Here is a 13,484-nt window from a genome sequence, read left to right as displayed (position 1 = left end):
AAGAAAATGTGTTGGATAAGATCAATAATTGAAAACCATACGGATTTATCAAATGAAAACCAACCAATGGCCATCTTCATATGCTATACAAAGAAGTTTGAACAAAGCTAAACATAGGTATATAAATGTGAAACCAAGCTTATGTTATCTGCTTTTAAAAGCACAAACCATGAGGGAGGGGCTAAATCAAGAGTGAATTCAGAAAGAAGAGCACTAGACAAAACAAGACTACTCTTGATACTGAAGGGAGAGAAAGAGAAGGAGCTGTTTGATCGGAAGAGCCGTCCGTTTCTATGTTTTGGGTGGCATAGAAATCAGAGTTGAAGCAAAGGCAACGCCATTACAACCCCGAAAACTGACACTAGCAACAGTATAATCCACGCTGGCAATCCTTGTTTCTTGTTCTTCCTCCTCTCCTTCAAGCCACCATCTGAGTCTTCCTTTGTTGGGTCGACGGTTTTCTCTGGCTCGGCTTTGGTATTGCTCTTTTGAGGAGACTCTGGTGACTTCTGTTCCGTTTGCTCAGCTTCTTGCTGCTGCTCGTTGTACTTCTCTACATACTCTGGAAATAGCTTCCGGAATGCTGGGCTGTAACCAATAAGAACATCAGGTTTCAGGTGAGATACTGAGAACTTGTAAGCTCATGATTAAAGCATTCACTCCTATATTGGTCCCTAAGTAAAATGAATCTAGACTTCTGTAAATTTTGACAGCTGGATGAGCTTACGTTTTACAATTGAAAGCGAGAGATGACTTAGCCAAACGTTGTTTCTCAGCTACTGTAGTGTTCACACTTCCGGTTGTCGGACTGTTATCCATCTGCGCCACAAGGAAAACGTTTAGAGAAATAAAAGATATTACCTTGTTAAATAATCAAATTGTAATCTACAAGGCACCATTACAATACAAGAATGTGAGATTGCCCATATATCTGAAATGCCGAGGGAAAAAAAAAACTGTAGAACCTACAATGAGCTTACCATAAACGAGAGAAGCCCTGTAAGAATGCTGCATTCGCGTTAGAAGAAAATTTGGTTAACTCCAGGTTTATCGATCTTCATCTTTCAAAAATAAAAGAACACTATGAAAGTCAATTATAATATATTGCAAAAGGAGAATTTATACCTCGACACAGACCACATCGGATTCCAGCTTTCTGGATGAACTGAAAATGTCATGTAACATTATTCATTAAAACTCTTTATTGCAACGAAATAACAAATAGAAAGTGCGCCTTTGAGCTTACAATCACTCATAGACAAACAGATTTTCTTTTGTGTCATGAATCGACCATTTGGCGTAGTCATTCTGAGGCAGACAAAAAAAAAAGATGTGGTTCATTGGAAACTGAACTACAAACTGAAATAAGATTCAATGGTGAGACCAAATTCTGAAGAACTGAAGAACATACGTAATTCCGGGTGGCTTGTAAGGATATTCTGGAGGGAACTTGATCTTTCCATAGTAATATCCACCTATTAAAGAGAATCGAGTAGCACAATTAGATACTCCTACGAAATGCAGAAGACAAAACTAACAAGAAACATCAGAAAGAAGTTTATCACCTGCAAAAGGTGTTCCCTCACTACCTTCCAGCACATAATCTGTAAGATTAACGCCAAAAAATCAACTCTTTGTTAGAAACCCAGCTACCTTTATTTAAATACTAAATGCAGTAATACTGCCAAGGCTGAAACTGCCTAACAACAGTCAGATTAACAGTAACATTGACAGCCTTACACAGCTGAGAAGAAAGTATCAAATCTTGGTGTTTATTCTTTAAGCTTATATAGACCTTTGATAAACTAATCTTCACTATTTCTATCAAAGTAATCAATTAAAACAAGACATGTTCTGTCTAGCCTCATCATAGTAGATTAGTAACCCCTTGTTTCATAGCTTCTTGTATATTCCAAAGTACAAAAACATGTCATTCGAGTATAACTCATCCTAACACCTTCAATAGGACTCGAGAGATCCAATAGGAGAAACATAGACAAAAGTCAAATAAAAAGATAGAAAAGGCTTACGCCACTCGAGAATGTCATTTGGGGAAGGACGAGCAACAACATGGGAGACTGGTTCCTATAGGCCCAAAACAGAACATATCATAAATAACCCCTAAAGAAACAAAAGAAAATATGAAACTTTACTCCAGACCAAAAACCAAGAAAACATTCACAAACAGCAACATTTGAAAAGTTCACAGAAAACTGCTCGAGGAATATTGAGCTAAAATTTAAGGAATCCTGATTCCTGCTCAAAAGAATAAGGAGCGACATTAGAAGAGGTTGTACCTTGCAAAGTGCTCTATATTCTTTTTGAAGACGTTTTATACAAGCTTTTTCTGCCATCTAAGTAATATGGACTACGTGTGGTGCTGCAGCTGCTGTTAAATCCGTCTAAACATAATCAACAAAACCAAATCTATATTAGAGTGAAAGTTCACCAATTCAAGGTTGGACATTTTATCATGGAATAAAAAAACTTTAACATGCCCAAACTAATTTCTGTGCCATTGATGTAAGGATTTACCTAGTGGACTACCTCGAAACAGATACAGAGAAAACAAGAGTAGACTAGATATTATGCAATTCTCTTATGACCTGATTGATAAGACAAGTCAACCGAATAACACACAAGCTCAAATGAAACTTGAAATCAACAACACTTTAAAAAGGACACCTTTCAATACCGATCCCCAAAATCTATATGAGCTTCGACCCAATTGAAAGCAGCGGAAAATTTGATCGATCCCAATTCAAGTGAAAGAAAACTATCCCTAGAAAATATCTCAACCCAGAAACTCCTTTGATAAGATAAATTACAGGCAAACCAACTCGAATCAACTGCAATTTCTTCGATCAATACCTAAGAACCCAAGATACTTTCTCACCCAAAAAAAAAATCTCGCAGTAAATCTCAATTTAATAGAGGATCCAATTGCAATCCAAGCTTCGCTCTTACCCAGAAGCGCAAAATACGAAGAAAGTCACATCACAAGGAAATGCAGCGAAGAAATCCCTAAGTAGACAACACCAGATCCAAGAAAATAATTGGAAAATTGTGATAGAAAATCAGCACCTGAATCGAATTCCGTCGAGGAGGATTCTCTCTCCCTCTCTGGGGTTTCTCGTTAATTACTTCTTTCTCTTGTCGTATGGTAGAGAGAGAATAGGCTAACTTGGGCTGGTTTAGATAAACCGAACGAAATTCAACAATTGTCCCACAAGTTCTGCCGGTATTTTATATTCATTCCGGTTCGTTATTTCTATGCCACACCACACAACCCACAAAATAATACTCCTTTTTGACATAAGAACCCCCTTTCTAATTAGGGATTAATATTGAATAATCTAAACTCATTTCAAAAGTCCTTATACATTATTGGAGTTTGATTAAAAAAAAAAACACAAATGAAATTGCGTAATGCATTTTCCCTGTTTCTTTACACTCCACTTGCGGATCTACTCATCAAGAATCTGTGCCGGTACTTGGAATCAATATTTTCTTCTCATCATTTAAAATAATGTATTAAAATATTGTGAAGGAAAAATACAATTTTGCAAGGAATCAAAAGGTATTGATTAGTAGAGAGACAAAACAGCTGTTTACCTGCAACATTTTATTTTCTGAAAATTGGACTTTTACATTAATACCTCCAAGTTCCGAAGTTATGTCTTTAGAACTTCAAAAACATATAAAATTCAACAAAGTTAAGTTTCAGCCTCTTTTGAGTTCCCCAATAACACTAGGCAGAAATCACGTGCTGCAATCACATGACCACCATCTCTAAGTTTCAAAGCATTTACATGAGTTAGGTAATGTGTATATGTGGATCTTTGTCTCTACATATGAATTGTTTATATGTGTAAATGTGGATGCGAGGAATATCATCATCAGTGGTAAATGATTAAGATTAAGATAAGTATCTCACCATCTGACTAAATAGCAGCAGTCAAAGTCAGATCACGTGATCAGATCCCCAAAACTATGTTTTCCAACACAAAAATCTTATTCTATAAAGCAACAACCATTAGAAGTTATAACCAAACAGAAAACAAAAACAAGCTTTAGAAGTCTCTCGTCCCTCTCTCTCTCTATTTCTTTCTCTCTAACTCACAACTCAAGCCAGAATTTTTTTAAGTAGTTACAGTCTCAAAAACATAACAAGAACAACCTAAGAGCTTCCAGTACTCCTAAACGAATCACACGAATAAAACTCACAATGAAGAGATGCTGTTCAGTGGCTCTGTTTCTGTTACTTGTAGCTTTCTTTAGCAGCAAGTATAGTGTAGAGGGACGTTCTCTGTTAAGGACAACTCATTCTCGTCAAGCTGTGAGAGATTTGCAGATAAGCAAGGAGATGAACAAAGAAAAGCCGCTTAAAGGAGAAAAAGATAGCTTCCGAAGGATCCCAAGGAGTGGCTCAAACCCAATACAGAACAAGTAAAGAAAAAACAAGATACAATAAAGTTTTGTTCTTTATGAATCCCAATAGGATAATTAGGTGTAGTTGACATCAAGACTGTTTTCTTTGTATCAGGTGTAATCCACCAATATTTGTTGAAGGAAGTAGGAAACAGCAGATCACAGCAGAAAGAAAACCTTAAAATTTCAATCCTTTTTGCCTTTCTTTTCTTTTCCTTTCTTTCTTAGGTCCTCTGTGTTTCTCTTTTTGTAGAATACGTAATTAGACTTGTTTCTTAATGCTGTAATCTACTTGAAAAATATGAGCTCATCTTTTAATTTTGGGGCATTTAATCTTATGGATCAAGCAAAGAGACTTCAAACAAACAAACAAAAAGCCCTACTCGTGTGTAGTCTAACCTTTAAATTCTCAACTTCTTTGTGCTCTGCTTCTTCTTCCCAGTGATCTCAGTTGGAAAGGAAAGTTCTCGTACTTGTTTGTTCTTCTTCTTCTTTTTCTATTTTGTGGTTTATTTACCTTCAGGATGTTTATCCTAGGCCTTAGCATGTTCTTCTCGGTGGTACTTGAACCCTGAAGGCTGAAGCACACAACGATCAACCTCTTTCTTTGTGTTTGGTTCTAAGCTTGAAACGCATGATCCATCAGAAAGAAAGGTATTCTTCGGGAAATTTTAATTTTTTCGAACCAAAATGCAAAACAAACTCATTATATGTTCATTGTTTAGCTGCCTATTGATTATCACTGATTAGTTCTCACTGCAAAACTGCAACAATGACTCATCTCTGTAGCACTTCAAAATGAAAAAGAAAAAAAAAAATCGCAGTGATTCACCGACCTTTATGAGCAAGAAATTCCCTTCGAGATATAAGAGATTGTACTTCTCTAAACTGCTGATACTGATTGGATTTAAATAAACAAAGTGGAACTTTTTTTGCATCCAACACAATACTGAAGTAGCTTGCATATATCTATCTATCATACAGACTAACAGAGCCTCCTCACTAACATAATACTTATCTGAAATCTGAAAATGATTTGAGAAAAAAATCATTAGTAGCTCATTTGTAACAGCTAAACATTTCATTTTCATTAATGATATTTACATTCATAACCACAAAAAAAAAGGAGAAGCCCACTTTAGGGGAGCGAGATGTTGAGGAAGACTAAATCCTGAGGGTCTAAGATATAGAGACGTAAAGCGACATCGCTTCATTTTTTTTCAGCGTTCAAATCGACGTCGTTATGCTGGTTAATAATATGATCGATTTTTTATGCTCACGAACCAGTTGAACCGAAAGAAAGACTTCCGTAATATGGGCCCATATTGATATTGGCCCCGAATCTATTTTAATGAACGTGGTTTGTCCAAATTCTAACAGCGTTTCCGTCGCTGCATTCGAACAATAAAGCACATGGTTTTGTCTGAAATGAATCCATGATCTAGAAGTTGTTTATGTTTTAATTGTTTTGTCTTAATATATTATTAGGCCATTTAAAATGAACTTGTAAACAAAAATGCATTATTTGATTACCAGTAACAATTTTATCATAAACGGGTTCAGTAAATCTGAGTCTATTAACTAGATTGTGAACAATAACGTGTATTATGGGTTATACATTGCTTGGGAGAGATGGGTAATGTGCTTGGAGCTGGAAGTAGACTCGGAGATGGTAGTGGAGTTTTTAAAGACAGGGATTGGAGATGCGCATCCGCTGTCTTTCCTGGTATAACTGGACAGTCCGAGTGACTCACGTGTATAAGAAGGCTAATCGTCTGACTGATGGATTAGCGAACTATGACTTTTCTTTACCTTTAGGTTTTTTGTTTTTGAATAATGTTCCGCCTGTTGTTGAAACGATTTTGAGGGAGGATGTTTCGAGTTCGCCTCTATCGCGATATGTTAATATGTAATTGCTGAAGTTTTAATAATAATATTGGGAGAAATTTTCTCTCGGTTCACCACAAAAAAATAATATGAATACTTTTTTAGAATTTTTTTCTTTGACTAGTTTGATTTTTGACAAAATGGAAAGGAAAGAAAGAAATAAATATTCGTTGAAAATATGATTTTAAGAAAATATCCGTTGAAAATAAAGGCAAAATTCTCCATAAATTCCAAATCGGTGGACGCAATAAAATTGTCAAAATCAGTGTGAAAGGAAAAGAGACGACATAGGAATTGGGAACTTTCTTGTTAGCAAAAACTATCGAAATCTAATTTTAGATTGAGGCAGCTAGTAGTATAAAGCTGATCACACAAATGCGGAGATTCGTGATTGGCCAAGCTAAAAATCTTATAGATCAGACTCGTCGTCAACATCATCATCATCACAAAAATCTCCGCCTTCTCTCTCTTCTTCCTCCTTTTTCTGCGGCTTCCGATTCTATTCCTGTTTCTTCATCTCGTCTCTTGTCTTCTTCTTCCGAGATGTCTGCTTCTGATTCCTCTTCCTCTCTTCCAGTTACTCTTGACTCCATCAATCCCAAGGTGGGTTTTTTTTCTTTTCTTTTCGCCTTCCTTTTTTTTTGTCTAAATGTTAAGAATCTCGCTTTCCTCTTGGTTAATCAATAATTTGATTTTGGGTGTTGCTGTTTGTTCGTGATTTGCATTCTGGGTTTTTCGTCCTCTATTGACCTGGTTTAGTTTTGTTAAATAAATTTTGAATGTGTTGTATACTCGATCAGCTGAAAATTCACGATTTGGTAAAGAAGCATCGTTTATTTTCTTCGAGATTACTCTGTACTTGATCTGGGGTTTATTGAGCTACTGCTTCTGTGCTGTGGGTTTATGTCGTTTCAACGATTTCTTATTCGTCTTCGCATCTCGATCAATGATGGATTTGTCTCTTTTACGTATTATTTTTTAAGGCTATCTTTTGTTCTTGCTATAAAGCTGGGATTTTTCTTCTTCTGCTTTTTGCGGATATTAAAAAGTCTGTTCCTTTCTGTATTCATGTGTTCTTCCTAGATTCGATCCTTTTTGGTGATTTAACTATTATTTCATGCCTACTTGTTTTCCCCATTTGTTGAAATAATCATATTCATATTTTTCAATTGAATAGTTTCTTCTCAGGGAACAGTTCTGCATCTGAATCTAGCTCTAGTGACTGATATCTTGAAGCTCTTGTTTGGGTTCTTTACTTTTAACATTTTTTTTTTTTTGGGTGGTCTCAGGTTCTCAAATGTGAGTATGCTGTCCGTGGAGAAATTGTCAACATTGCACAGGTAAGCAAGCAGCCTTATCCTAGATTGTATTCTTCTAAAGTGGAAACTGCTTTGTTCATTGTGCTTCCACCTCGCAGAGGTTGCAAGAAGAATTGAAGACTAACAAGGACGCTTATCCCTTTGATGAGGTACTTTACAATCGGTGTAGGTCTTTTCATGTCGTCACAACTTGGTTCTAACTTACAAGTGTCACCCCTTTTGGCAGATTATCTACTGTAATATCGGAAATCCTCAATCTCTTGGTCAACAGCCTATAACGTTCTTCAGAGAGGTAGATAAGTGGGCTTTTTGCTGGTGCTGGTTTGTTCGATATGTTAGCCATGAGTTAATTTGTAACATCTATGTCTCAGGTTCTTGCGTTGTGTTCCCACACAGCCTTGTTGGACGAGAGTGCAACTCATGGTTTGTTCAGGTACCAAAAGTGATTTATATGTTTGTTAATTCAGCCTCTGAGTGGTTTTCTTCTGGTTGAATAAGATTTGTTTAACAATGATGTTGCAAATTTAATCAGTGCCGATTCTATTGAGCGTGCATGGAAGATTCTCGACCAAATTCCTGGGAAAGCAACTGGTGCTTACAGCCACAGCCAGGTTTGTGGCATTGTCAATCTTAACAGCCACTCTCTCACCCAGGAATGTTTCCCTCTCTTAATCTTGTGTTCTGCCTCAGGGTATCAAAGGATTACGTGATGCAATTGCTGCTGGAATTGAAGCCCGTGATGGTTTCCCTGCTGATCCTAATGATATTTTCATGACAGATGGTGCTAGCCCTGGGGTAACGATCTATAAACTTCCCTAAAACTCATAGAAATTACAGAACGAGTTGTTCTTATGGTGATAGTAATGTTCCCCTCGTTCTAGGTTCATATGATGATGCAACTTCTCATAAGTTCAGAGAAAGATGGAATCCTTTGCCCTATTCCTCAGTACCCATTGTACTCAGCTTCAATTGCCCTTCACGGTGGAAGTCTGGTATGTTTGCTATGTCTTGTCTGATGATTTTGGCACATGCCTATATTGATTGTGGAAATGAATCTCTGCTTCCGAGTTTCTTTTTTCTTTCTTCTGATTGTTGTCACCTTCTTCTGGTAGGTTCCATACTACCTTGACGAAGCATCAGGATGGGGTCTTGAAATATCCGAGCTGAAGAAGCAACTAGAGGATGCTAGGTCAAAGGGCATCACTGTAAGAGCCTTGGCGGTCATTAACCCTGGTAACCCGACAGGGCAGGTAAATGGATGTTCAAGACTAAACCACAAGTCTATTACGATCCAAACTTTTTCTACAGTTTGACTGAATTTTGGGCGGCTTTTTTCTGGTTAAAGGTTCTTGCAGAAGAAAACCAGCGTGACATTGTTGATTTCTGTAAGCAAGAGGGCTTAGTTATTTTAGCGGACGAAGTTTATCAGGAAAATGTTTATGTCCCTGACAAAAAATTCCATTCCTTCAAGAAAGTAGCCCGGTCTATGGGCTACGGTGAGAAGGATATCTCCTTAGTCTCGTTCCAATCTATCTCCAAAGGTTTGAAAAGAACTAACTTCTTAATCCATTGATAAGCTTCTGATCATTGCAATGGGAAAGTAGTCTCAAAACTGGAACCATTCTTTCAATAGGGTACTACGGAGAGTGTGGGAAAAGAGGTGGTTACATGGAGGTTACTGGATTCACTTCTGATGTAAGAGAACAGATATACAAAGTGGCTTCTGTTAATCTTTGTTCCAACATATCTGGTCAAATTCTCGCCAGCCTCGTCATGAGCCCACCCAAGGTATAAAACATCTATATTGCTTTAACAGCTAGCTCTCTAAGTGGCTTGAAAACTTGTACACCGATGATTGACTTTTAACATCTTTTATGAAATTTTATCAGCCTGGTGACGACTCCTATGATTCATACATAGCAGAGAAAGAGGGAATTCTCTCGTCTTTAGCAAAACGTGCAAAGGTTAGCCATTGACTGAGAACTTGGTAGCAATCATGATTAGATTTCTTTTTTTTTTCTGGTGTTAATGCGTTTGAGCTAAACCGCGCAGACCCTTGAAGAAGCTCTGAACAAGCTAGAGGGTGTAACATGCAATAGAGCAGAGGGAGCCATGTATCTATTCCCTTGCATTAAGCTTCCACAAAAAGCTATTGCAGCTGCAGAAGCTGCAAAGACAGTACCAGATGCGTTCTACTGCAAACGACTTCTAAACGCTACTGGAATAGTCGTCGTCCCTGGTTCTGGCTTTAGACAGGTTTGAAAAAAGAAAAAGAAAGACATTTTCTCCAAACTGAAAGCTCACTTAGTCCTGTTATTAATCTTTGTGTGTTTTTGTCGGCTTTGATGTAGGTACCCGGAACATGGCATTTCAGGTGCACTATACTTCCACAAGAAGATAAGATTCCAGCAATCGTAAACCGTCTCACTGAGTTCCACAAGAGCTTCATGGATGAGTACCGCGACTAAGCATTCTGTTTTTTAAGACCTCTTTATATAGACATGATCAATCTTGAGTAATAATAAGAAAAAGGTCACTTGCCCGTTTCTTTTTCATTGACATTTACAGAAACTAAGATTTCAGAGCATTAGTTAGTGCTCTTGTTTTCATATTCAGCTGTTGTTCTGTTTTCTTATCTTATTATATAAACCATATTGAGAGAGTTTTTGTAGCGATTAACAAAACGTAATGTTCTAAAAAAAACCATGAATTTATTATATATTACAATATTGTTTGACACTTTTGCTTGCCTTAGCCTATGATTCAAACTAAAAATTTCTGAAAGGTCACGAGTTCACAACCTCTGTTTTTCTTTTCTTACTTCTACAATCCACACATGCATATTGCATACTAACATATTTGAAGCCGACTTATCATCGGCATAACAAATAGTCTAAAATTTTGAAAAGAATTCCATTAAAGTCAAATTAGTTTAAATTGTTTGTGAGAAGATTAAAGCTCGTTGATACTTTTCTCCAAAAGGATCGATCAAATAATTAAATTTCATGCAATTTTTAGGTAATAATTATTAGTTTTGACTTGTAGACCCACCCTAGATTATGGATCATTGATTTACCCTAAATTATGGATCATTGAAATTTACGGTATATCAAATTGAAGGGGGCCAAGAACAGATAAATGTAAGTTGTCTTAACTGATTTCAATAATTTCTTACACTACATTATATGTATGGTTCAAAGATCAATAATTCAAACAAATACTTAAAAATGGCTTAGTTTTAAAAGTAACAAGTAGACAAGAAAACAATGAATCAATAATTTAATATCAATGGCATGAAATTATAACTAGACTCAACACAACTAAAAATCAAATAGTTTAGAACTACATTAGAGAAACCCTTTATCAATCACCCGTTTTGACCTCCACGGCTTTGAGTAAATCCATCCATCCTATTATCCAAGCTTAAGCTTTGCATATCCATCGTTGGTTTCCAACCCATCATGTTGTTTGGCCATGTCGGAACATTCTCAACCGTCCGATCAGTATTATTACCCATCTCAATGATCCTCTTACCTAAATTCTCCCTCAACAAACTCAAAGCTGCCATGTACTCTTCCAAATCCTCCTCCGGAACACTCTCCACCGGCCGCTCCCACCACGGATTCCCTTCCTCCTCCGCCGCATCCTCACCGTGATAAACCTCCAAACTCACCGGACTCTTACGAAGATACCTGTCGATCAATGTGTCCACGGGGCCAAAAGTGTAGATCCTACCGCATTTAGAGAACGTTATGGCCGCGATTTTTGCGCCCGTCAAAACGCTCAATTCAGCGGATTTCTTGAAAAGCCCCTTACGTCGTTTCGAGAACGTTACATGTCTCTTGCTGTCTACTTGGATCTCTTTGATCTCTATCTTCTGACGACCTCGGCTCGTTTTAGGGATTTGTGTTGTTAACTCCTTCTTGTGCTGAGTAACCAACGCGTTAGGGGTTTGATTCTGATCCGTGGGCGTCAAGTAAGTGATGGATGAAGTTTCCCTTGCTCCTTCCATGACCAAACGAGAGGGAGGGATGAAATTGTCGTTAGGGTTTTTTATGGGGGGTTTAATATATCGACAGAGTTTTTCTTGGAAGTGGAATTTATAGTTGTTCATGGATTGGTAATAAAGTAAATGGTTTCCATTTATGGTAACTGTGGTATTAAATGCACTTCCAATTAGAATGATTCCATATCAAACCTTATCCTTTCATTACGAAGGGAAACGCGTTTTCTTGTAGAAAATTATAGAAATAAATATACATCCGAGATACTATTTCCCATTTTACTTGTTCATTGAAGAATCAATTGTGATGCATAGAATATTTCTATAATATATACAAATATGATCACAATTCACACACAAAATATGGTGTGGTAGAGCTAGAACATGATGATGCTAGGCCGATGCCGTCATAAGGAATAAGAAAAGGAAACAAATTATTATGACACCTTCTTGCATTATATTAACATTTAATTAACCCCAAAATCATGGTAAATGACACGTTGATCATGTCATTTAATTTAGGGAAGATTACTTAAATAGCACAAATTTATATGATTATTACTAGAATAGCTCTAATTTTATTTAAATTACTGGACAATTTTGTCTGTCTATTTTACCCTTTTTTCTTTGTTAGGAAAAAATTAATTCAAAAATGCCATTATAATTTATTTTTAAATGAAAAAAAATTAATATTTACGAAATTGCCATTCAAATTTCGCAGAAAATCTGTAAAGTTATGTGAAAAATCTGTATCAGTAATGGTGACAGATTTATGATTTTGTATAGATTTATCTTTAATAGCTGATTTTTTTATAGATTTATTTGAATGACCACTTTTTTAAAAGTAAGTCTTTGGTATGACTCCACAGATTTAATTTTTTCTACAGTTTTTTAAAGGTGTGGTCGACTTATTCTACAGATTTATTGTAATGATACAACAGACTTAATTACTATGACCGATTTTTTATAAAAACTTTTTGCAATGACAGATTTATAGTACAGGTTTGTTTTCTCTAGCAGATTAGTAAAATTATGTGCTAGCAGATTTGTATAACACGATGTCTTTGATGACAAATTTATGATTAGTTTCACCTGATAAAATTACTTATTAAACTAGTATCGCTGTGGTAACAGGTTTTTTTTATGTGATAACAGACTTTATTAATTTGTCTAAAATTCATTTGTTGATGGCAGTTTTTAATCCGTATGAAATGACAGTTTTATATCTTTTCTGCATGACAGGTTATTTCCGGCTTAAATACTCTTATTGTAACAGATTTACAACAGGTTAGTCATTACAGATTTTATATCACAAATGTGTTGGAAATTGTGGCAGAGTTTAATTATATTAAATACCAATTAAACCTTAGAAAATATTTATGTGACCTCTTTTTATTTTCAAGCCGCCTCTAACGTAAATTGGTCACGATCACACCTAAACTAAATTTTTTCTTATTTGAGTTCATAGTAATCTGTTTAATTTCTAGTCTATGTCACAAATAAATCTTATTTGTGGTATATAGTTTTTTGAGAAAAATAGGTGGCTTTTTGATGTTGATCACAAAAGAGAATGTAAAATCATGACAGAAAAGGCAAATGGTAATACCAAATACGAAGATTTCATTCAAATGGTAATTGAAGATTTCATTCAAATGACAGCAAATGGTAATACCAATTAGTGTCCATATCTCATAAGGTTTTTCAATGACCAATTGATGTGTTAGCAAGTAATGGACAACACCAGCAGACCATGTGTAGTCTACCTCCTTAAGCTTAGCAATTACTCCAACGGAAGAAGTTTTTAACGCATCCCACACATCTGCTCCAACTCCTATTTCAACCAT

The 13,484-nt window shown here is 36.2% G+C and overlaps 4 protein-coding genes across 5 annotated transcripts; 2 read left to right on the top strand and 2 right to left on the bottom strand.

Annotated features, from left to right (window-relative positions):
- Window positions 1-25: 25 nt before the first annotated feature.
- On the bottom strand, window positions 26-3,217 carry LOC18993166 (ubiquitin-conjugating enzyme E2 34). 2 transcript variants are annotated; one of them, XM_006416659.2, is made up of 10 exons: window positions 3,085-3,217; window positions 2,298-2,402; window positions 2,031-2,085; window positions 1,566-1,604; window positions 1,412-1,475; window positions 1,247-1,308; window positions 1,126-1,165; window positions 981-1,008; window positions 728-819; window positions 26-588 (listed from the first exon to the last, which is right to left on the bottom strand). In XM_006416659.2, exons 2-10 carry the CDS (start codon window positions 2,352-2,354, stop codon window positions 315-317), a joined length of 711 nt encoding a protein of 236 aa, XP_006416722.1. In that variant the 5' UTR covers window positions 2,355-2,402; window positions 3,085-3,217; the 3' UTR covers window positions 26-314. The 2 variants fall into 2 exon arrangements, with proteins under 2 accessions (XP_006416722.1, XP_024009159.1); XM_024153391.1 differs by having other exon boundaries at window positions 2,968-3,142.
- Window positions 3,218-3,875: 658 nt separating this feature from the next.
- LOC18993165 lies at window positions 3,876-4,631 on the top strand. The gene is given in 3 exon segments (XM_006416658.2): window positions 3,876-3,905; window positions 4,058-4,449; window positions 4,547-4,631. Coding segments are annotated over 3 exon segments (489 nt in total). The 3' UTR covers window positions 4,614-4,631.
- A 1,966-nt stretch (window positions 4,632-6,597) lies between these two features.
- LOC18993164 (alanine aminotransferase 1, mitochondrial) lies at window positions 6,598-10,374 on the top strand. The gene is made up of 14 exons (XM_006416657.2): window positions 6,598-6,921; window positions 7,608-7,658; window positions 7,736-7,786; window positions 7,864-7,929; window positions 8,009-8,070; window positions 8,170-8,248; window positions 8,328-8,432; window positions 8,519-8,629; window positions 8,750-8,887; window positions 8,983-9,178; window positions 9,271-9,425; window positions 9,527-9,601; window positions 9,690-9,893; window positions 9,989-10,374. Exons 1-14 carry the CDS (start codon window positions 6,694-6,696, stop codon window positions 10,103-10,105), a joined length of 1,638 nt encoding a protein of 545 aa, XP_006416720.1. The 5' UTR covers window positions 6,598-6,693; the 3' UTR covers window positions 10,106-10,374.
- Window positions 10,375-10,872: 498 nt separating this feature from the next.
- LOC18993163 (MADS-box transcription factor 23) lies at window positions 10,873-11,685 on the bottom strand. The gene has a single exon (XM_006416656.2). It carries the CDS (start codon window positions 11,647-11,649, stop codon window positions 11,005-11,007), a length of 645 nt encoding a protein of 214 aa, XP_006416719.2. The 5' UTR covers window positions 11,650-11,685; the 3' UTR covers window positions 10,873-11,004.
- Between the last annotated feature and the right edge of the window lie 1,799 nt (window positions 11,686-13,484).

This window comes from Eutrema salsugineum, unplaced genomic scaffold (genome assembly GCF_000478725.1).
Source record: "Eutrema salsugineum unplaced genomic scaffold, Eutsalg1_0 scaffold_5, whole genome shotgun sequence".
NCBI classification, from domain to species: domain Eukaryota; kingdom Viridiplantae; phylum Streptophyta; class Magnoliopsida; order Brassicales; family Brassicaceae; genus Eutrema; species Eutrema salsugineum.
The sequence above is the reverse complement of the archived record's forward strand: the minus strand, read 5'-3'. Positions and strand labels throughout refer to the sequence as shown.